The sequence below is a fragment of the Lagopus leucura genome, unplaced genomic scaffold (genome assembly GCF_019238085.1).
Source record: "Lagopus leucura isolate 7727_CA_CO unplaced genomic scaffold, USGS_WTPT01 Super-Scaffold_73, whole genome shotgun sequence".
Classification (NCBI taxonomy): domain Eukaryota; kingdom Metazoa; phylum Chordata; class Aves; order Galliformes; family Phasianidae; genus Lagopus; species Lagopus leucura.
In genome coordinates, this window is record NW_024962252.1 from 4,150,731 (window position 1) to 4,173,379 (window position 22,649).

The 22,649-nt window shown below is 41.5% G+C and overlaps 1 protein-coding gene across 1 annotated transcript; it reads right to left on the bottom strand.

Annotated features, from left to right (window-relative positions):
- Positions 1–207: 207 nt before the first annotated feature.
- Positions 208–21,581, bottom strand: KCNS3 (potassium voltage-gated channel modifier subfamily S member 3). Its single transcript, XM_042893693.1, has 2 exons — positions 21,553–21,581; positions 208–3,869 (listed from the first exon to the last, which is right to left on the bottom strand). Exon 2 carries the CDS (start codon positions 3,823–3,825, stop codon positions 2,341–2,343), a length of 1,485 nt encoding a protein of 494 aa, XP_042749627.1. The 5' UTR covers positions 3,826–3,869; positions 21,553–21,581; the 3' UTR covers positions 208–2,340.
- Between the last annotated feature and the right edge of the window lie 1,068 nt (positions 21,582–22,649).

The following is a 22,649-nucleotide window of genomic DNA, read 5'->3' on the forward strand; positions in this document are numbered from 1 at the left end:
AGACATGCCTCACCGCAGTGCAAGGTCAATTTATCCGGAAAAAGGCAGAGAAACTTTGTGCCACATCCTTATGTGACTGATCAAGGGTAGTTCAATTTATGACAAATAACTGTTTAGTACCATTTCTGTGTAATGCTTAATATACAAAAAGAGATTTTTCAATACTAGGTTTTTTCAGCTGTTTAATACAAATTTCTTGCTGTTTTTGTTGCATTACAATATTTTTTCATTGCTTTTAAATTTCAACAACATGATCTACATATGGATTACACCAAGAGAGTTTCTTTGGACAGAGCAATTTTTATATTGTTATTCTGCTGGTTCCTATTACATTCATATGCACATACATATTTATTATTTTATATCATTGCATCTTTGTAATGCTAACTGTTCGCTAAGAACAAAACACATGTAGGCTAACTTTCCCTTTTGGTTTTCCTGCATTTACAATGGGAAGAATTAATTTTGATTACCTGTGAAGCATCACATACCCTTAAGACACTCAGCCAATAATAATCCAAATTCTGAAGTTTCTCCAAAATTCAAAGTGTCCCAAGTCTCACATATAGTCTCAACTATACTGATGCACAACCGTCCTGAAGAACACCTCTTTTCAAGATATAGGTAGTCCATCCCGTTCTCTTTTGTTTCACTGACCTGCAAAGAGGTTGGAGCTCTGTGCCTCAGCAAGTATCAGTGCAACTCAATGTACTTTACAACAGAAATCCTGATACACACCTGAAAAAACAGCCCTCTGAGCTACTCTGCAGAGGCTAGAAATGGGCTCCCGCCTGGGTTTATTCAGTCTTGAAGTCAGCTCCTACTGTGTTTGATCTGCCTGCATAGAGACTGACTAAGGGCTACCAGGATTCAGCCCATTAGAGATTAAATGATATAAAAAAATAATAATAACAACAAAAAACCAGTGAAGCCTTTCTTTAAGCAAAACATCAACATCACAGTAGCTTGGATTCTTCACTGCCCAGCATCTACTACAAAAAAAAAAAAAAAAAAGAGTGTTCAGAAGTATTACTGACTTCTGAGATTCCGAAGTTTCTTAAGCATTCCTTGGTTGGGGGGCTTTCAGTGCCAGCTTTCCCTTCACGTACCCCTGGAAAGTGCAGTCTGAACCACAGCAGGATTAGCTGGCTGCATAAGAAATCCCTGGAGAGAAGAGGAACATACAGTGCTGCAGAGCTCTGCCAGGCCATGAGCACTGCTCCAGCCCATAGTACAAGCCAGGACGGCTGCCATCCCCAACAGATGAGCTTCAGAAAATGACCTGCGATAGGTTAACATATGCATTCCCACATGCAGTTCATACCCTACCGCTGATGGGAAATACATAGTACAGGAGAGCATTTCCACACATCTCCAGTGCTTGGCATTAAAGCCCTGGACTGGGAACCAGTGCAGCAAGATGCTGCTCATGTTTGCTGTTACCCACTGAGGCAGCTTCCTCCAGCAAAGGAGCAGAGCTGACAGCACGCAGCAGTAACTTCTGAAGTCCACCATGGCAGTTCACTTCAGTGCCCACAAAACAAAGCCTCCGAGGAAGTCATAACCACAGCAGGATCCTCTCCAGGCACTAAAACAGCTCAGGTTTGCAATGGCAGAGATGGTGGCTAAAAGGTACAATAAGCTCCTGGCTGGCCTTAGGCCTCAAGTTTCATCCTGGTGCACGTGGTTTAGAACCTTCAAGATTTGAGAGCCTGTCCATGCTAGAGGTGGGACACTGGGAAAAATATAGGCACAATGGGATTATTTTTTTTAACAAAATAAGAATGCATTGTGCTTTTGGAAAGAAATTCATAAATATTATGCTGCCATGGATTAAGAACACTATGTACCAATACATTTTCTGTCCCAAGTTGGTTCCCAATTCCAGGATTACATGAATGTGTTAGTGAGCACAGCTTTACACGTAGATAGTTCCTTCTTTCTTCTGATATATTTTCAGTACAAACTCCACTGATGTGCCATAGGTTTTATGTGTTTGCAATATACATCTACTTGAACAGCAGCAAGATTCTGTGTAAGCTATCATATTGCTGCAGGAAACAATGACCTCACATTTAAAACTGTTTTCCTGACTTTTTTCCTCAAAGAAAATACATATCATTTGTTGTGTAAAAACCAAACTACCACATGAGGCATATTTTAAAGCCTCCTATAACCGACGAAGCTTGTATGGCATCCTCAGAGCAAAGAATGTCCAAATATGGCTAAGAGTTAAGTACCCTGAGAATTAAATGCACTTAATAAATTCACTGAAGTCTTTAAGTCCATGTTTACCAGGACTCAGAAAAGAAAAATAAGGAAAAGAGAAAGTGATTCCACTCATTTTCCTGCACCATTATCTAAAGTAGCTGTGTGATAAACATCCTCCATATCTTGGATGCTGGAGGCATCTGTTGAATCTTGGTCACTGACTACGATTCCTACTGAGGAAAGGCTTGAAATGAATGAGTGCATCTTTTTTGCATAAATATCTCTAATGTTAAAATAAGGTAGATCATTACATTTCTCTTTGCGATCATTGTTGCATTGGTCTGGGTCAATATCTTTTTGCTTTTGGTAGTACTTAGAGAACTTATTGAAAATAATGGTGATTGGAAGTGCCACCACTAGTATCCCACAGATAATGCATAAGGTGCCGAGCAGCTTTCCAGCAAGTGTGACTGGGTAAGTGTCCCCATAACCAACAGTAGTCATGCTGATGGTTGCCCACCACCAGCAAACGGGGATGCTGTGCAGTTCTGAAGAGTCATCATCCTTCTCCACTGAGTAGACAAGAACTGAAAAAATAGAAATCCCAACAGACAAAAACAAAAGGAGAAGTCCAACTTCCTGGTAGCTATGTCTCAAAGTAGCACCTAAAGACCGCAGTCCTACAGAGTGCCTGGCCAGTTTCAGGATGCGAAATATCCTCATTAACCGCAGGATCTGCACCACTTTCCCCATGTTTTCAATGTCTTCACTTTCTTCTTCCTTTGTGTCCACAGCCAAGGTGGCATAAAATGGGATAATAGAGACAAAATCAATGATATTCAATGGTTTCTTCCAGAACTTCTTTTGACTTGGAGCCGTGATGAGCCTGATCACTAGCTCAGCAGTGAACCAGATGATGCATGCAATCTCCACAGCTTCCAGCACAGGGTCTTCAATCTCTCTGTCATTGGCATCCAGCCTTTGAAATTCGGGCATGCTGTGAATGCACATGGCCACGATTGATGCCAGGACAACACTCAAGGAGGACACGGCAATTAACTTGGCAGACAAGCAGTATGCAGGATTTTCCATTCTGACCCAGATCTTCTTTCTTATTTCACCAAAGCACAGATTATCAAACTTTTCCAGCTCCTTATCAAATATGGATGATTCTTCATTGGAGGAGTCAAAGCTTCTGTCGTTGCTTTTCTGATCCCAGTCTTTTTCAGGACCTTCTTCTTTCCTCTCCTGGTACCGATTGCTGCAACAGGAATCAATAAACAGCTCATTTATCCCCCAGTACTCTATTTCCTGGCAGAAGGAAAAGACACAAAGTTCCTCCATGACATGAAGTTTGCCAGTGTAGTAAAAGTTCAGAACATATTGGAACAAGGAGGGATTCCTGTCAAAATAGTATTCCTTATCTGCAACACTATAATCATCACATAGTTCTAGAATAGCCTCTTCTGAATGGCATTTGAGAAGTTTCCCAAGTCTGGTATGAGGAAATCGGAGCAAAGTGCTTTGATCCACTGATTGCTTAAAGCCACCCACATTCAAATTGATAAGTTCTGCATCTTTGCCAGGTCTGCGGAAAAATTCACCATAAACCATTTTGAACAGTTCCACTGCTGGTGCCCAATAAGATTACATTGAACCTAAAAAGAACATAAAATATTATTAGATCATTTACTTCAGTTTTGTTCTCGTGACACATTCTTTTTTTCCACCTCCAACTACTATGAAATTCTGTAACAAAACAAAACGGAACAAAACAAAAATTATGAATACCATTATTAAGCATTTCACAGAAGTGGGTTTAGTTTGATGATTTAGCTCAGCTTTACAAAATTTGAAAGCCATGGATTCAAGTTTAGCACTCTTCAAACTTTTCTAGCGTGGCAGAAGAATGCCTAATTTATTAGTAAATCAGTCTCTGCATTACTATCACATTGACAATACTTCATAGATTTACTGCAGTGCAGCTGGAAATCTTTGGTTGAGAGAAAGAAAACTTGACAATCCATCAGAACACTTAGGGCAAAGCTTAAGAGCAGGCATCTCAATTATGGTGTCAGTAGAGCTGTACTGATTTAAATGAGCTGGCAATTTATAATCCACTACTTTCAGCATTATCCACATGAGCATGAACTGCAATTACTTCTGTTGTAACACCAATTCATTTCCTTCTGGAGTCATCCACAGAAGAGCATTCTGTATTTGTGAACACATACCAAACGTGCATTTGAAGCTTCCTGATCCCTGACTTCAGAGTTTTGCCTTGCCCATATCTGGGTGTCTGCACTCCCTCACTGCATTTTGTTCTCTGTGTTCTCACCCACCTGGAGTGTCCCAAATCTTACAACCTTGGTCAGCTCCAGAAGCTCTTCCTATTCTGCCACAGTATGGATACAGCCACTATGGTAATGTTGGGAAGCTGGTGCTGAAATGTCATTTCTGGAAACAATATCTGAATAGAATATTATATATAGAATATAATAGAATGGATAGAACTTCTACAAAAAATTTACCTCAGCACATACATGAATATCTGCAGATAGCATTTTAAAAATGCAGTTATAGTTACTAGAAAACATATTAAATTCTCCAGAAGAGTTTAGTTCTTGCATTCCTGTTAAGAAACCATAGTCTTCAGGCAACTGGCAGGTCTTACACTTGTCATGGGATTGTATATGACTTCTGATCATCAGGAGATAAAAAAATTTTGACTCTGACATTTATACATTAATTAATGTGTAATAATCTAATTTATTTCAATCTAATTGGGAAGACAATTAATTTTAATTATGACAAGAGAACATTGTAATCCTCCAGTGCTAACTGATGGATTCATATCATGCAAAAATATTGTTTGGGTGCTCTATAATGACTTGGAAAAGCTACTCAGTGAACTGGCATTTTCTATACCTGTCTATTTTTCAGTGTCTCCTGCACTAGTCTCAATTATTATTCAGATTTGAGATCTGTTTTGATTTGAGTCTGAATATTTTCTGCTGCTCCTCGAGGTCTCCTGACTCAGTTAAGAAGGTCATTAAATTTATATCTATGGAAGGTTGTACCTATTTCCTTGTTCATGGTGTGTGAGCCAAGTCTGCAACCGCACTGTACATAAACATTAAAAAGGAACATCAATGCTTCTCTATGTTAAAGAAACCTGGGCACTTTCTTCAAATAGAAATCACTCCTGGTCTTTAGTAAGTGTGAAGGTGGATGGTTCAGACACCAGATCTCAAGGACGAGTCCCACCTCATACCACCAGAACAAGTAGGAATCAAGAAGGGGAAAAAAAAAAAATCTACAACCTTTATTTAGTCAGCCAAAAGAATTTAACGTTCATTCTGCCTTGGGTACTTGTCTTAATAGATGAGTTCCTTTGCCTACTGCATCAATCTGTAAAGATATCATGCAGATATCTTTACTGATTATTGCTGTACCTCTACATAAAAGATGAAATAATGGAGTCTTGTGGTGAAGGCTTGACTGAGATGACCTGTCCTCTTGGTATGAATGAACTGTGACTAGCCTGAACAGGGATAAGTCTGCATCTACACCACTGCCAGCCCAGCCCTGTCAGTCACCCAAAGTAATTTGCTTTGCAATTTCATAGGCATTTCCATCTAGTGCAAAACTGACTTCTCTCTTACATTAAAAAAAAAAAAAGACTTTGAACTGGATGCATTATGGAGATGGAGCCACTCTCCAGTGATCCTAAGTCTGTCATACCACATAAGAGGATCCAAAAAGACTGCTTGCCTTGGAGGAAAGGTTCCACAGAACTACAGAATTTTTCCAGCCTACAGTAGAAGGACCTATATTAAGGTAATAGCACCTTGTCTCATTGTAGGGTCAAGTTTCATGTGCAATGTGGGCCTTATCATATTTTGATTATAGCAAAAGAGAGAAATGGGAAAACTCAACAAAACTGGATCCAAACTTTCTACTAAATGCCAACAGAAGAAGGAAATTGAGATTTAGATCATTCTGAGAGAGAAAGAAATAAAAGTGACTAGAAGAGTCTTATCAACCAGAATTTGAATCTCTCCAACAAAGACTATCTTGCAGTACCTGTAAAATGCAATGATTTCTTTTTCTCTGTGGTGGACAGTGAACACTGGTTATTTCGGGGAGCAGCAAATCCATTCTTCTTCTCTGATAGTGGTCAGGTGCTGGAATGGGCTGCCCAGGGAGGCGGTGGAGTCACCATCCCTGGAGGTGTTCAAGAAATGTTTGGATGTGGTAGTAAGGGAGATGGTTTATTGGGAAATACTAGTAATAGGTGGAGGGTTGCACTGAATGATCTTGGAGGTGTTTTCCAACCTTGGTGATTGTATGATCCCTGCAACATCCATGAAGGAAAGGGCTTTTTTTGTCTTCTTGTCACTCCAGTGCCTTCCAGACAGAGGAATAGCAGAGAAAATAGATCACCAGGATCTCACAATGGCAGCATTTCAAAGAATGATTTAAGACAGATTCAAGGTTGTGTTTAGAGGAAGGTTCCAAAGGATATTCCAAGCTACGACCTACTCATTCCCTTCACCTTTAGCATCTTCACATGCAAGGGTTTGTTTTTAGGACTGCCACAAGCACTGTTAGAGATCTGTTCAGAACTGTTCTCTCTTTCCAGTACTTTCATTGTATTTTTTTCCACAATTTCCTTATGTAAGTAGGAGCGTGGAGTCTAATCCTACAAGCCTGTATTTCCTAATACTTGTTCACAGGTGTCAGTCAAACCAAAGCTACTGCAAACCTCGTGATATTCCTCTTGTATGTAACAACTACTGACACCTATAGGACTTCAAAAACCAGGCACATAAGATGCTGCAGCTAAATATCTACTCTGTCAATTAATTCTGAAAAATCATTTTTGTATTCAGAATAATCTTTATTTCTGTAGTGAAAGTCATTTTGAAAACTGAAAAACAGCACTTTTTTTTTTTTTTTTAACCACACTGCAAGCCCCTGTAAACATTTTTCTTAAATCCAGATTAGTTGGAAACATCATAAATTCTACTGTATGCATAGACTATCATGCTAAAATAAAGTTCTTGAAAAAAAAATGTATGAGACACACTGCTTTCCAACTAAGCAAGACGGAGAGCAGCCAGTTTTTACAGGACGATAAACTAGGTACATAAAAGTGATTTTACAACTTAAAATGTAGTTTGAAGACAGGTATTTACTAGCTAACAGAATGAGTGTAAAACACAGTTGCTCCAAGTGCTTCCCAAGGCTCAGCTTTTACAAATGATTAAGACATAAAATAAAAGCACTGATTTCCACTCAGAGACGAAGGGCAGAAGGATATTATCAGCTGATAATTAGCTCCAATCAGGATCAAGAGCCAAGTTGTGATTTTACATCAGTATAAATTCCTCCTAAAATTTCTCAGGGTCTGGGATAACTGGAGGTCAAAGTAGATTCAACACCATGCTGGCTCTATTCACTGATTAATTTCAGAGAGTAAAACTCCACTTTCAGCAATTCATTCAGAGGAGAGCACTAGAGTGTAAGCTACTGCTACAAAAAACAGGCAAGATTTAAAATTATCGGGAGTGAGTGGTAACTATTACAAAAAGAAAGCAAGTTTTTGCCCCAACCAGCCCTGGGGCAAAGACCACAAGTGGTAACTTCTCTCCCAGCACAACATGCTCTCTACTCAAGGGAGTCCTTTACTCACTCATCTTTTTGCCCAAGGATAAAACTGTGCTCCAAACAGTGCTTTCCTGGAGGAAAGCCTGCATCATGATCCTCCTAAGAATACAGAGCAAATAAACTTTGCAGCTCTCCACTTCAAGAACATCATCAAAACCTCTCTGATCTGGCCTTCTGTAAACCAGTATTCATATATAACATAATAAACCGCTAACCATTCCAAAGCACACATTTCTTGCTCTAGGAGAGCCTTACAGAGGCAGCAAACACATAGCAGATGTTAGTTACTTGGTTGCTTTAATTGATTCAGTCGTTTTGATGAGCTACTGGGTAAGAACTTATATAGAATAGAAAATGAAATGAAACACGAAAGAAAGATGCTTATTGCAACAATCAACATTATTCTCTGAGAAGCTAAAAAAGAGAAAAAACAACCCAACAAAATCATGCAATAGAAGTTCCAAATGTTAAGCTCGAGGGCCAAATAAAAACCAGTCATAAGGAAAGCAGTGTGAAAAGGATATAAACATTAGAATAAAAAACAAAGCAACAGGATTCAGCACTTCCAAATTGAATATGGAGATGGGCTTTAGCCAGCGCTTCTGCAGTAGTACATTGTTGGTGAGGCCACAGACCCATTGTCTGGCTTGGAAAGGGATAGCAAATTTCTGGGGTTTTAGCATGCTGTGAAATCCCTAAAGCTTACAAAAGAAGAGCCACAGGGACAAATTCTATGTACATGGTCCCTTTGAGATTGCTACACCATGGATGTATAACATGGAGTGAAGAGCTGTGGTTTCCAACCTCTTTGAGATCAAATCCCCTAAAGGTTTTTAGTGAGGATGTGAACCCCGTATCACAAATTTATTCATTAGGAAAGTTTCTCTTTCTAAGTTTTCTTTACAAAAAGTCTCTAGTCAGTGAGATCCCACATGGAAGCTTTTACAACATACTGCACATTTAACTATGCTAGTGCCTCAGCTATTGGTAATTCCAAATTGGGACAACTTCTGCTTTTGTTAGCACTAATCTGTCTGTGATTATCCAGGCACAAAGGAAAGGAAGTTGAACTGACTCATGGTGGGATAGACTATGCAGTACTTCACTACATAAAACACTTAGGGATTTAGAACCACACTAAGTAGACCAAATACTTGCATAATGCACCACCTTAAATTGCCATGTATGCTTTCTGACCCACTGAACACAGTAGAACAGCTAAGTGCATTTATTTAATCAATCACAGTTAAAGTTTGAATTGAAATCCATTTAGTATGACTTAAGTTAATGCCTGTCAGCTGGATAGTCATAACTGCCTGAACACACATGATTAAGTCTGAAAAGATATAATATTACTTAGTACAACCTCTCTCATTGTGATATTAACTGTACCCAACTCCATTTTGTAATATTTGACTCTGTGAAGTTCACTGCAAAATCATTCAGAGTCTGTGAAGGCAGAAGTGAATCTAGAAGAAAATAAGTCATTCAGCACACATAGCACGAACATCCAAAGAAACCATTTTGTGGTTATGGATGCACTGTGAGGCAACGAGGATAAATTCATCAGCTAAATTATTTGCTTAGTTGTAATTTATTTTATATATTCTATTAGTGGTGACATCCTTTATCCAGAATATTACAGTAAAATGCAGTGAAAAATAATTGAGTCACGCAGCTACATTTCTCTTGAAATGGATTAAGTTCAGCCTCCCAGAAGACCTCAGGTAAATGAAGTTTGCGCTGAAGTCTCCAGGGCCAAATATTGTTCTGAAGTCACCACCATGTAAACCTACTTGGTCAAATTCATCCCTGGTTCGATTTTGTTATGTCAACAGATTTTCAGAAATTGAACTTGCACCATATGCCTGTGCATCGTTGGAATGAAATGGAAAACAGAAAGAAAACAGCAGCTTCCAAGAGCACCGCTGGCAATAAAATGTAAAATCATTTCAACATCTGGACCTGTGGAAAAAAACAGTCTTCAAAACAAAGTTTTCATTGTTTTCATTAAAAAAGTCACTTTCCTCACAAGACTGCATTGCAAGGAAGAAACTCAAAGTGAAAGAACATATGCAACAATAGAGGAATATTCCACTCCAGACTATGGTTCATCCCACGGATCTTATACACATACTTTCGGGTGTGGTAAATCACCTATTAGAAAAGTAATTTTCTGTATATTAACTAGATAAGCAACACAGATGACTTGTAAGATGTCTAACTTGGATATGGCTAGCATTAGGTAAAATCAATCCTCCCAAAAAGTGAAATTTGGCTGTTTATCACTGTGAGAATGAATGCTGGCAAGGACTGAGTATAGGCCAAGGGGCAGGCATAAGAAAGGAGCAAATGAAAGCTGCCAGCTGTAACATCAACAAGACAAAAACTTCTTTGGGAACATGGTTTGTGGTCTGAACTGTTTTACATAAAAAAAATTGCATTTATCAGAATGTCATCTTGTAAGATGATATTAAAAAAAAAAAAAGTCAGAAAAAGAAAAAGGTATCCTCATCCTAACCCGACAAGTTCCTGGGGATAACATGCATTCTGACATTTAACAAGACTGGCACTTCTCTATGTTTCCAACAGCTTAGCAATTTATAGTCTGCTTAGATAAAATTAAAAGACGATTATCCACCTTAACCAAGTGAAATTGACAGATTAAAATGTGTTTGCTTGAAGATCTACCTGTAAATTCCCACCAATTAAGTAGTCACAATGCTGTATTATGACACCTGTCAGTTTTCACAGTGAGCAGAAGATACTAATTTTCTTGAGCTATATTATCCTAATTGCTGAAGTTCACAGAAAAATTTAAGATGAGAAGATGCACATGGCATTATTAGAACCAAGTCAACATTGCTATAGTTTGGTGGTAAAAGAAACTCTCTCCAGATTAACTTTTGGACAGTAATCTTCTGCGATAAGTCATATTCTTGGCATCCTGCTTCCATCAGAAGTAGAGGTTCAAAATGAGAAGTACTATTTGAACAGCACATTGTAACTTCTAGGTAAAAGCACCTCTGCAAGGAGCACAATTTCTATAGGTTTCCCTTCCTTAAAATCAATATTCCATATCTCATTTTCTATGGAGTCCTACATTATTCCCATTCAAGAACTTTTCCAACAAGTACAATAAAAACACATCGGTAGTTTATGTTACCATTAAAGGTCAAAAACTCCGGATACATGATCCCAGATCCCTGATACTTTTCCCCAAAGGAGAAATTTCATGGAATAAAGGTACATTGGTATATTTCTTACAAATAATTCTTCATTCTCATTGTATTTCACTTATAAAGATAGCTGAGATTTGAAAGGTTAGCTACCTGAGTAAATAAGATGATGCAAATAGCCAAGCGGGGAAATAAATAAATAAACTTAACAAAAACAAAGAAATAACAACAAAACATGTTTAGCTACAGTAGAAAATCTAAATATCACTTGTACATTCATAGTGTGGTGCAGTGTGTTGGCAGAGATGAGAAACTGCACATCTATCCAACCACTGCAATGTCTTAGGCCTGACATAAAGGGGTAAGCAACTAGGCGTATTTTCTCTTTCTCTAATGCAGAGGTCTATACACCACTTAAGACTCTCCTGAGTTTCCAGTCTGAGTATCAGTTGCTCACAAGCCTCTGCACCAAGGCAAGTTACATCTGCAATCAGCTATTACAGTTCTCCCATGTTAAGAAAGGAAGTAGGATTTTGATGAAATTCAGATCATTTTTACCCCTTTTAGAAGGGGAACAGAGAGTTAAAAATAAGAATCAACTCACTGCCAGGAAGACTGACCTTAATATTCAAAATATCCACTCATTAGTCCATCCTAGAGTTTGTAATTGTAAGGAAAAACTTATATTCTTCTTCATTTTGAAGTCTCAGGAATTGTCCTCTGCTTCTTAATGTGGATGACTCCTGACACCACAGGACTGTTGCTCATTTATCCTCTGTGAGATTAACTCTTCCTAATCTTCTATTTTTCAGAAGCAAGACAATGTTTCTAAAGTGCACAAAGTCAAATTGCAACAGTCAGTTGCTCTAAACAATGACAAATCTATGCACAGAATCACAGAACTGTGAGGACTGGAAGGGAACACTAGAGACTGAGTCCAACCCCATGGTCAAGCAGGTTCCCTACAGCAGGTCGCTCAGGGAAGCATCCAGATGGACCTCGAATATCTCCAAAGGACTCCACAACCTCTCTGGGCATCCTGTTCCAGCGCTCCATCACTCTGTCAGGGTCCTTATCAGAGCAGAGTAAATGGGGAGGATCATGTCCTTCGACATGCTGGCCACATTCTTTTTAATGCACCCAGGAAACCATTGGCCTTCTTGGCCACAAGAGTACGCTGTTGGCTTGTGGCCAACCTGCTGTCCATCAGAACCCTCAGGTTTTTTTCTGCAGAGCTCCACTCCAGCAGATCATCCCCCCTAACCTGTACTGATGCATATACTATAAAGCATGCACCCCATAAAACAAGGTTTTCCCTCCTTATGCTGGGAAGAGGCACCAATGAGCATAAAACCCAAGACCATGTTGCAGGACATCATAAAAGAAAACCTCTTATGAGACATCTGCAGTAAGTCCTGCCTGAGCTAGCAGTCATACCTTCACTAGTACTTAGCCACAGCATCAAAATACCAAAAAGGACAGTTCAGCTGTGGATGGCATTGCACTAAACTACTGAACTGACTACCTGTACCCTTTGAATCCATGTTAGTTTTATTCTATTCTAAGTTCTAGCTTTGGGATAAAGTATTTTAAATAGTCTCTCCTTACAATATTTCTATCAGTATGTCCCTTTTTTTATTTATGAATAAATGGTTGTGTTAGTAATATATCAGCAGTTACAGAAATTCAGACAGGAATGAACCTTGAAGAGTTACCTAATTCAAATCCTCCCATCCCTCTAGGTAGGATCAGATATTCCTAAACAATTTTTAACAGATGTTTATTTAATCTTATATGATAAAGACAACCCACAGGGACCGTGGATTCTAGTCCACCACTCTGCTACTGGACATCACTGGACATCACTTTGTTCCCCTCTCCTAGACTTTCCAAGTAGCATCACAAACTAATCTGCTTTGAAGTGGTACTTTGGAGGCTATCTTGTCATGTTCAGAGCAAGTCCAGTTATAGCAGGTTGCACAAGGCCAAGTGCATTTTGAATATCTCCAGGGACAGAGAATTCTCAAACTTGCTGGGCATACATTGTGCTGATGTATGATTCCTCCTATAATGATTTTTTTTTTCCTATTGTCTAACCAGAAGCTCTTTCTTTCCAATTTGGGTATGTTGGTTGTGCCCTAGACTGTACTGCTGCATGGGACTATTGAAGCCTGGATGGAATTTCTCCAGGCAGCTGAAATCCTTTTAACAGCATCCTTTCAGCATATTGGTGTAGTATTATCCACCTCAGTCCTGATTACTTCAACTTGGCTGTCCTCAAATAGCATTTAACAACAGAAAATATTTGCCAGAAAAGGTGTGAAGCAGGTATATGACAGCCTAAGATATAAAACTGCATCACTGCACAAGTGTTCAATTGACTATTCAGAGAAATAGCTGAGACATTGTTCCTGCATGCAAAAAAATGGGATAGCCAGCAAATAAGTTTTTCTCTGAATAAGCATTAGCCTATGAGTGCAATCCATCTCAGTACCTGTCAGCATTACTATCCATCTTTTTTTTTTTTTTTTAAGGAAGTGTTGAGTAGCTACTAACACCTGGATTTACATATGAAAAATTATATCTGATATGGGCACCACTTGTGAAATACTAGAGGCACTGTGTGAACGGGCTGCATTCTAGCAACACTAACAAATGTGTTTACACAGCTCATAGCAGCATCACCATCTACTCAACCCACGACTCAATGTTGAGCCCTTTAAAGTTACTCAGGAAATTTTTAGCATTGCCATTCAGTGGCAGAAAGTTTGGAACAAATTAAGACAACAAACCAAATCAGAAGGAATTTCAGTAGACTGAAGCATCCCTTCCCTGCCTGCCTACTCCTGCCCTATTTCTACAAGCAGTTTTTTAATGCTTAGGATAACCCATACAAATGGCTGGGCAAAATCCTTAATCAGCAGAGGTTTTGCTGAGGACTGTAAAAAGACAAGGGGTTTCTCAGGTTTTTGACTGGGTTACACTTTAGCTAGACAAATTCATAGCCTCCCACAAAGGGCACCAAGAATTTCAAAGGAGCCACGCCAGGGTGGCAGCTCTTTACCAACAGATCCAGAAAGAGATCTGAGAACCGGGCTACTTATCCCCCCACAAGGAGATAAATCTTCCATCAGTGTTTTGCTTAACACAATTTTTGTGTTAAATTGAGCAGTGTTATGTTCCTGCTTCACTACCCACATCCACGAGTAAACACACAAACTTTTGTGGGATCAGTGTCTTCCATCTTCAGTCTCAGCTGAAAGAACTCATATTTCAGAGATTTTCCTTGAAGTAGAAGTCTTGAAGTCTTGAACTAGAGAATAGCTTCAAAGCAAGAACTAAATTTCATTAAGCACATTCAATGCATCAGAAGAAACTAAGAACAATACACATTTGTTTTCAGTTGATAGTTTCCCTTCATAGGCTGCTGCTTAAAGCAAAGCACCACCAAGCACCACTTTAAGCAAAAACCCTTTGGTTTTTTTGGCCTTAGCAGCAGAACAAATGTACAATTCACTAGGAGGAAGAAGGCAAATGACATTACCTTTCTTGTGGCTTACATTTGAATGAAGCACTACACCATGTACTCAATACAGTTTTAATTCTATTAACAATACCTCAGATGAAAACAAGACCTGTAAAGTTCAGACTTTGAATCTGAATACGTAAGCACTTGCTACAGGCTGTAATCACTAGGATTTATTGCTGAGAGAAAAATGCCTGAATACCTCTGAGATCCAAGTCATGAGTCCAGAGCCAGCAACCATCAGAGATGCCAGAGGAATCTCATGTGATTGCACGGAATTATAAAATCATAGAACCATAGAATGGTTTGGATTGGAAGGGATCTCAAAGATCATCTAGTTCCAAATACCCTGCCATGGCAGTGTTGCCAACCACTAAATCAAGAGCAGATCATAGAATCATAGAATCGTTTGAGTTGGAAAGGACCCTTAAAGGCACCCCATCCAACTCCCCTGCACCAAACAGGGACATCTGCAGCTCCATCAGGAGCTCAGGGTCCTATCCATACTGATCTTGGTTGTCTCCAAGAATGGGGCATACAAAACATCTCTAGGCAAGCAGTGCCAGTGCCTCACCATCCTTACTGTAAAAAACTTTTTTCTTATATCCAGACTTTAAATCTCCCCTTTTTTAGTCTGAAACCACTTCCCTTTGTCCTATCGTTTTGTCAGTTTGCTCAGGGGCCCATCCAACCTGGTCTCAAGCACATCCAGGGACAAGGCATCTATCACCTCTCGGGGCAGCCTTGCCAGAACATTAGGCTCTTTTAAGTTTCACAGGTTGCAGTGTATGCCACAGACTACTTGTGTCAAATACACTTGGAAACTCAAGGAACTGGCTTGTCCTTCGCTTTGCACTTTTTTGTCATCCTAACCAATTAATCGGAATGAGGGGGGAAATAGTTTTGTGCCTGGTATAACAGAAAATGGTAAGAGAAAAAGAGAAAAAGCACAACTCAATGAAAATAGCATTTTACAAGAAAATGTGACCATAAACATTATTACTATTTCCAGACTGAAGACAAAGACATAAAATATCTCCGAGGACCCATGCTATCCTTATTGCTCAGCTCAAACTTTTACCGGTTTCACAGATGAATTAAAAGAGCAGTATTGATCCACACTGGCTGTCCTTTTCAGTGTCAACATTGTGCTGGACAGGGAGGTACATCGAGTTTCTTAACTTAAGAAGAGTGCAATAGGCAGTAACCATTCCGCAGCTCATTCAGGAAAAAGGTATTACTAAAATGTCATGCTGAAGCCATCACTCAGTGCTTGTCATTAGCTAGTGCTAAACACCAAGGACTGATCTAAATTTGGGTTGCAGTAGTGGCTGGCTATCTTTAAAATCAAAGCCAAACTTATGGCTCTATTTGTTCTTTCAACTGGAAATAAACAGAGTTCATAAAATTACAAAGCAGCTTCGGAACTGTGATCCAGTTAAAACAGCAGTTGCAGTGATTCAGATATCTGCAGAGAGAAAATATATAATAAAACCTCCTATAAAATAAATCTTCCTCGGGACATATCTGATCCTCTGCACCACAACTTAAATTATAGAATTCATAGAAAATTGGCCTTTTGGCCAACCTAATTTGAGGAGACATGCCATGGGCAGGGTTGCTATCCTCTAGACCAGGCTGCCCAGAATCCCATCTGACCTGGCCTTGAATGCCTCCAGCGACGGGACATCCACAACTTCTCTGGGCAGCCTGTGCCAGCACCTTACCACTCTCTAAGTAAAAAATTTCTTCCAAATACCTAACCTAAATCTCTCCTCTTTCAGTTTAAAGACATTTCCCTTTGTCCTATCACTATCAGACCATGTAAAATGTTGGTTCCTCTCCTACTTGTTATCTCCCTTCACAGGTACTGGAAGGTTGCAATGAGATCTCCCCAGAGCCTACTCTTCACCAAGCTAAACAAGCCCAACTCCCTCAACCTTTCTTCACAGGAGAGGTGTTCCAGCCCTTGTTCTTCATCGCCCTTCTCTGCACCCACTCCAGCAACTCCTTCCTGTACTGGAGGCCCCAGACCTGGACGCAGTACTCCAGATGGGGCCCCACGAAAGGCAGAGAAGAAGGGAACAATCACATCCCTCTCCCTGCTGGCCACAAACACACCAACTGATAGCAACTGTACACTAAAGTAACATTGTACAATAATCACTGCATCTGACAGACTATGAGGTCAATCCTTCTCCCACTGAAGCCAGGAGTGAGAGTCACTTCTGCAGTACCTCCTCCCCCAGCATCAGAGTTTCCAAGCAGCAACCTGTACAGTTAGCATTGCTGGAAACAGCATCAATTCAAGGGAAGGAGTTAGAAGAGAAGCACAGAGTTATCAGAAGTGTCCCCAGTTATCATCAAACTACCCAGACTGTGTCTTAACTCCTCCGTGCAAACCGAAACTGTTCATAGATTTTTTCTTGGTTCTCTGCCTCCCACAGGTAACCTACCTATGGTTATATCAACAGCAGCAATCAATTTGTTAGGCTCAAACGAAAATAAAGCACAGAGAAACATAAAATGTTCCCTCTATGGGACATCAAAATTGCTAATATGAAGTTTTACAAGACTACTTACATACAAGACACTTTCTGTCCATAAATCTTGTAGAACTTTATTAACTTAGAAGTGCTGGGAGGCAGATGCCTTCAGCTCCACTCTTTGGAAGCAGAACATCAGACTTGAGGGGTGACCTGTTCAGTGTCACACAGCAGGTCAGTGTGTTCTACTTCAGCATTCCCAAAGCTACAAAGCCTCTGTCTTTGCTTTGCTTTTAGTTACAATTGTAGGAGGGAGGCCAGCCACACACTGCACAGGTTGAGCTCCGAGTCTTGTGTGCACTGCACTGGAATAATTAAACACATAGCATAGTTAACCAGCTCCTAAGATATCAGCTGGCATCTAAATTTCTTGTCTGAACTGATGAACAAAGGACAAGAATGCACAACACTGGAGAAAAGAAAGGGGAAGCAAAACTCTATTTTAAATGATAAACAACCCATGATAAACAACCAGTCCTCCTTAAAGCAGCCCACTCTGTTTTGCCCATGTGCCTTTTTTGTTGTTTTTATTAAGAGACTGGCAAGACCAAAACATTTCCGAAAATAAGGGGGAAAAAAAAGAAAAGTTCGTTGATTAGCCTTTATTCCAAGAGTCTTATCCAGAGCTCCCAGTGCTGGCTGCTCAGAACAGCAGGAAATCCTAAGGGCGGTGGAAGGTGGAAGCACTGCAAGAGCTGAGCCATCAGGGCCTCCCCATGGGCCATCTCCCAACTCCTCACATCTGTAAGAAGGTAACTTCGGAGCTCTCAGCTCAGACCTCCCAGAAATGTGAAGGCAAAATGGGTGAGACATTTCACTATGAAGGATGAGAAAATGAGCCGGAGAGCTTGTGGATAAAAAGATGGAGAAGAGAAAATCATAGAATCATAAAATTATTAAGGTTGGAAAGAACACCAAGAACATCAAGTCCAACCATCAGCTCATCACCACCATACCACCAAACCACTTCTCTCAATACCACATCTCCACATTTCTTGAACACTGACTCCATCACTACCTTGGACAGTCTGTTCCAATCTTCACCACTCAATCTGCAAAGAAATTTTTCTTAATATCCAACCTGCACCTCTTCTGGCACAAATTAAGGCCACAATCAACACCCTCTCCCTCGACAAGCAAGATAAATATTTTAACAGTCATCTAATGTAGAGCAGAATGAAAAAGAAAGCAAAACCATTACACACAACTGTCATATACAGAATCTTCTTTTTAAGAAAAAAAATGAATTAGTTATCCATAAATAAAAGATGACAGCAGTTTGGCACACTACTGTTCAGATTTCAGATATGCTATGAATGATAAGAAGACACAACAAAACAGAACAGAGTCAAATATAATGGAAAGTAGAGTGCAAAGAGAAGAAGTATTAGTAAAATATAGAAAACGAAACAGGCACAGAAGGAAATGAATGAGGTATAGCAAAGAATGAATGATGGAGAATGGAGAAGCAAACGAGGGTCGTGTCTTGGTGCAGCTGATGACTTGGTGCAGAGCCATTGAGTGCAGAGCCTGCAACAGGTCAGTGACGGTGGATCTCAGCTGAGGATTTGTCCCTCTGCACAGAACCACAGAAGGGTAATCAGACACCAGACTGCCCAGGTGTTCTCCACTCAGAAAATAAAGAGGCAACATAGCAAGGGAATAAGATGGTATCAATAACAAAGGGGAATGCAAATTCCAGAAAAGAAGAAAGAAGCTAACCAGAAAAGTATGGAAGGAGAACAAGAAAGAAGAATATATAGAGAGGGCAATGGCAAGATTAGAAGAAAATATCCACAGGTTAGTGGAATACATTTCATTTATTCATGAGGTCTGTTTTATTATGTGTCCTTGGCAGGGATCCCGTAACTGAAAATTTGCAAAGCAGAGAATGATGCGAGTTTGGAGACTTGAGTCTTGTTTCTAGTCATTAGCCTTGGGCAGGGCTTTTTAATATATGTGCCCCAGTAGCAAGTAAACAAGTTCTTTAAACCAAGAGCCTTTAGGACGCATGCTGCAAACAAATGAGCTTAGGCAGAGCCAGAGAGGGATTCCAGGAGAATAAGCAAACCTAGCCACAACCCACTTGCAAGTAACCAGGAGGATGGACAGGCTGCTAGGAAAGATGCTGCCCAACTCTGCTGCTCGTTCCAACTCCAGCTCAGGTCAGCTTACACGGAGCATCTGTCTTTCACATGCACTCCTTGCTAGCTGGCATTTGCTACACCTGGGAGCATGTGGGGCTCAGTGCGCTCAGCTGGCAGAGGAAGGGCTGCACCCGGCTCCCAGCACACAGCATGCAGTGGCAGCAGCACTGGCGGCTGTCCTAGTGCAGGGCAGCACCGTGCCCAGCACAGGCTGTGCTGGGGGCTTGCCAGATGCTCAGGACAGGGAAAGCCCAGCCGTCTCCCTGTGAGTTTCCCTGCAGCTGAACTCAGACACTGCTGAACTTTGTTTTGCTCCGAGGCTGAACCTGTCCTGTGATCCTAGAGAGAGTGAGCAAATAAATGCTTTACTTAGGAATACTCTGCTTGTATAAAGAACATTTTAAGAAAACATCCAGACTGCATTTCCCTAGGGATCACAGTGAAGTCTGCATCAGTTCCACCTTTATTGATATCTGCTTCTTTGTCCACAAACGCAAATGTGAAGTTGAAAGGTTCCTACTATTTTTGTTGGTTGTCTCAGCACCAGATACAGTGTTCAAGGAGGAAAGTCTCTTCAAAAAGAGCTGTAACATCCTCTGTTGTCAATACATACAGATTTCACTTATTTTAAGATCAATTTCAGCAAATCTTTTCATCCGGTATAGGCAAACAACCAGGCAACTTGGATATTGGAATTGGATGGTCTTTGAGGACCCTTCCAACCCAAGCCATTCTATGATACTATGATATTATTTCTGGAGCCTTCCCAATCTTCAAATCCTGCAATTGAGAAGAAAAAAAAACCACCAGCAACAACAACAAAAAATCACAAAACTAATGATTCTGTACCTCTATAAAAATAAATGCTTTCAAAAGCATGAACCGCCCAAAAGCAAGGTATAGATACTGCCAGTGAAAGCTCTTTTATCATCATTTAGCTGCCAACACACATATAAATCATTTACCCAGTTTCAGAACATAAAATTCTCTTTACCTATCCACAGTGCTGTCTCAGCAGAAGCTCAGATACATAATCCATGATGTTTTTCCCCAGTTTGCCAATTGTCTTCCATTGCCCCAAGTGCAACCTTTCCGAACAGTGAAAACTGGACAAGTATAAGTTAACAAAGAGAAGATCATAAAATCATAAAGGCTGGAAAGACCACTAAGATCATCTAATAGAACCACCATACCACTAAACAACACCACTAAACACAGTGTCTACCCTTTCCTTGAAAACCTCCAGGGACAGTGAAGGTTTTGATGCAGTTCTGTGTTAAAACAAAGTCAATTCTCATCACAAATGATTACTGCTCTCTACATCACTGCGATGGGCAGCTTCTTCTCAGCAGGAGACAGCAAATGCAACTTACAAAGTTACAAAGTCACCACTGCACCAAATACTCAGGCTCTTGTACAAAGTGTATTCCTACCTCGATCTTCTTGGGATGTTAGTCTGAATAACTTATGCCATCTATTGGCCTCAACCAGAGACAGATGCTCCGAGGAGCACTTTAATTCTGCAAAAGCAACTACGTTACAAGGGATCTGAGGGTAGATCTGCAAGTTCTGCTAATGGAATCAATACCTTGCCACTACTCTGATCCTGAGGTTCACCTCTCCTGGCTGAATGTGCTTCAGAGTGCAGCTCCCAGAATAACCAGTTAGGTAAAAAAGAGTATTGGCACAAGGCTAGCTCACACTGCTTGGGAATCCAGAGACGGAGCAGCGAGGATTTGCACTCTTACAGAAGCACTTAGGAAAAGTCCTTATTATGATAAGATCCACTTAGATCTAAAATCAGGGAAACTATCTCCAACTCGGTAACTCTGCCTCACATTGGCCATGCAAAGAGACTTCTCTCCCATTTCTGCACCCATAGCGGCTATTTAGTGATTCACGGCTCCTCAAACCGACTTCATTTTTCTATCTAAATGCATTTTTAAAAGGCAAGGCAGAGCTCTGCAATGCGAAAGAGACTCGGAGACGTTCCCTATCGATCCGCTCCCGCACAACCCATTAGAAGCGGCCGCCCGGCATCACCTCGTCCCCTCCGAGGAGCCGAAGCGGTGCTCACCGCCGGGGCTGCCTCTTTCGTGAGGGAGACGGGGAGCTGCGGGCGTCGCTCGGCTGGAAGCGGGGCTCCCCGACACCGAGCTGCAGCCTCCCTCTTCCTCCTCTTCCTCCTCCTCCTCCTCCTTCTCCACGCCGGCCGTTCGTCCCGCAAAGCGCACAGAGAAGCCATCCGAACCGTTCGGGGCTCTGCCTACCTGGGGCCGCGGGGCTCCGCCGCGCTCCGCCCGCCTCCGCCGCGCTCCGCGGGAGCTGCCGGGGGGGGCGGGAAGGCGGCGGGCGGGCTCCGGCGAGTCCCCACCCCGGCCTCGGGCATCCCCGGCACCTTCCCGGCGGGGCGGGCGGAGCCGCGCTGCCGCCGTCCGTGCGGGTCCCGCACCGCGTCCCGGTGGGTCCCGTCCCCAAAAAGCGCGTTCCGCCTCTCCTAGTCGCAGCCCACCTACCGGCAGTCCCCGCGCTCTCACGCTCCGCGGGTCGGGGGTGCTGCCGGGCGAGAGGCGCAGGTTGCGCGCTCCGCCGTGGGTCGCTGCGAAGTGAGCGCTCGGCTCTCACCTCCCCGCTTTTGTGCGGGGGCAACGCGCGCTGGGTGACACCGCGAACGGGATTGATCCGCTATCGATTCGCCGCCGCTCATTTGCTGGAGTGGCGAATAGACGGCTGTGCTGTGAGGTGTGATGGGTCCCCGCGTGCTGCGGGGGGAAGTGGTTCCTCTCGGTGCTGTGCCACCAAAGTTGTTTTATTTCTACCTCACCCGAAGCCCAGCGGCAGCGAGAAGTGAGGGCAGCTCCCTGTGTAACAGCGGAGCACAGCACCGGACCTCGAAGAGTGGGGTAAACTGCGGCATGAAGGAATTGGACCCAGCGATCCTTATGGCCCCCTTCCAACCCGGGGTGTTCTGTGGTTCTCTGGTTCCATCTCCTGTCAATTCCAGTGTTGGTTTGACAAATGCTGTGGAGGTTTATGCCTCACAAATGTTGATGGAAATGGAAAAAAAAGGAGATGGGAAGAAAAAAGAAAAAAAGACGATTTTCTGTACTTTTCATAAACTTTTCCGAACTTTTCCTTAAGGAAGCCCCCTAAGTCTGTGTTATCATAACTCATTTGGAAAACAACAAAAAAAGTAACTATTTCCTCCATTTTTTTTCCTAATTAATAAGGAAAAAAAAAAACAAAACCATAAAAACATAAAAAATGTTGCAGTGAATCTTTTTTCTTTCTTTCTCCCTCCCTTTCTCCCTCCCTCCTTCCTTCCCTTCCCTTCCCTTCCCTTCCCTTCCCTTCCCTTCCCTTCCCT

Coding starts and splice junctions, on each gene's coding strand:
- KCNS3 (XM_042893693.1), bottom strand. CDS start 3,825: ATGGTTTATGGTGAATTTTTCCGCAGACCTGGCAAAGATGCAGAACTT.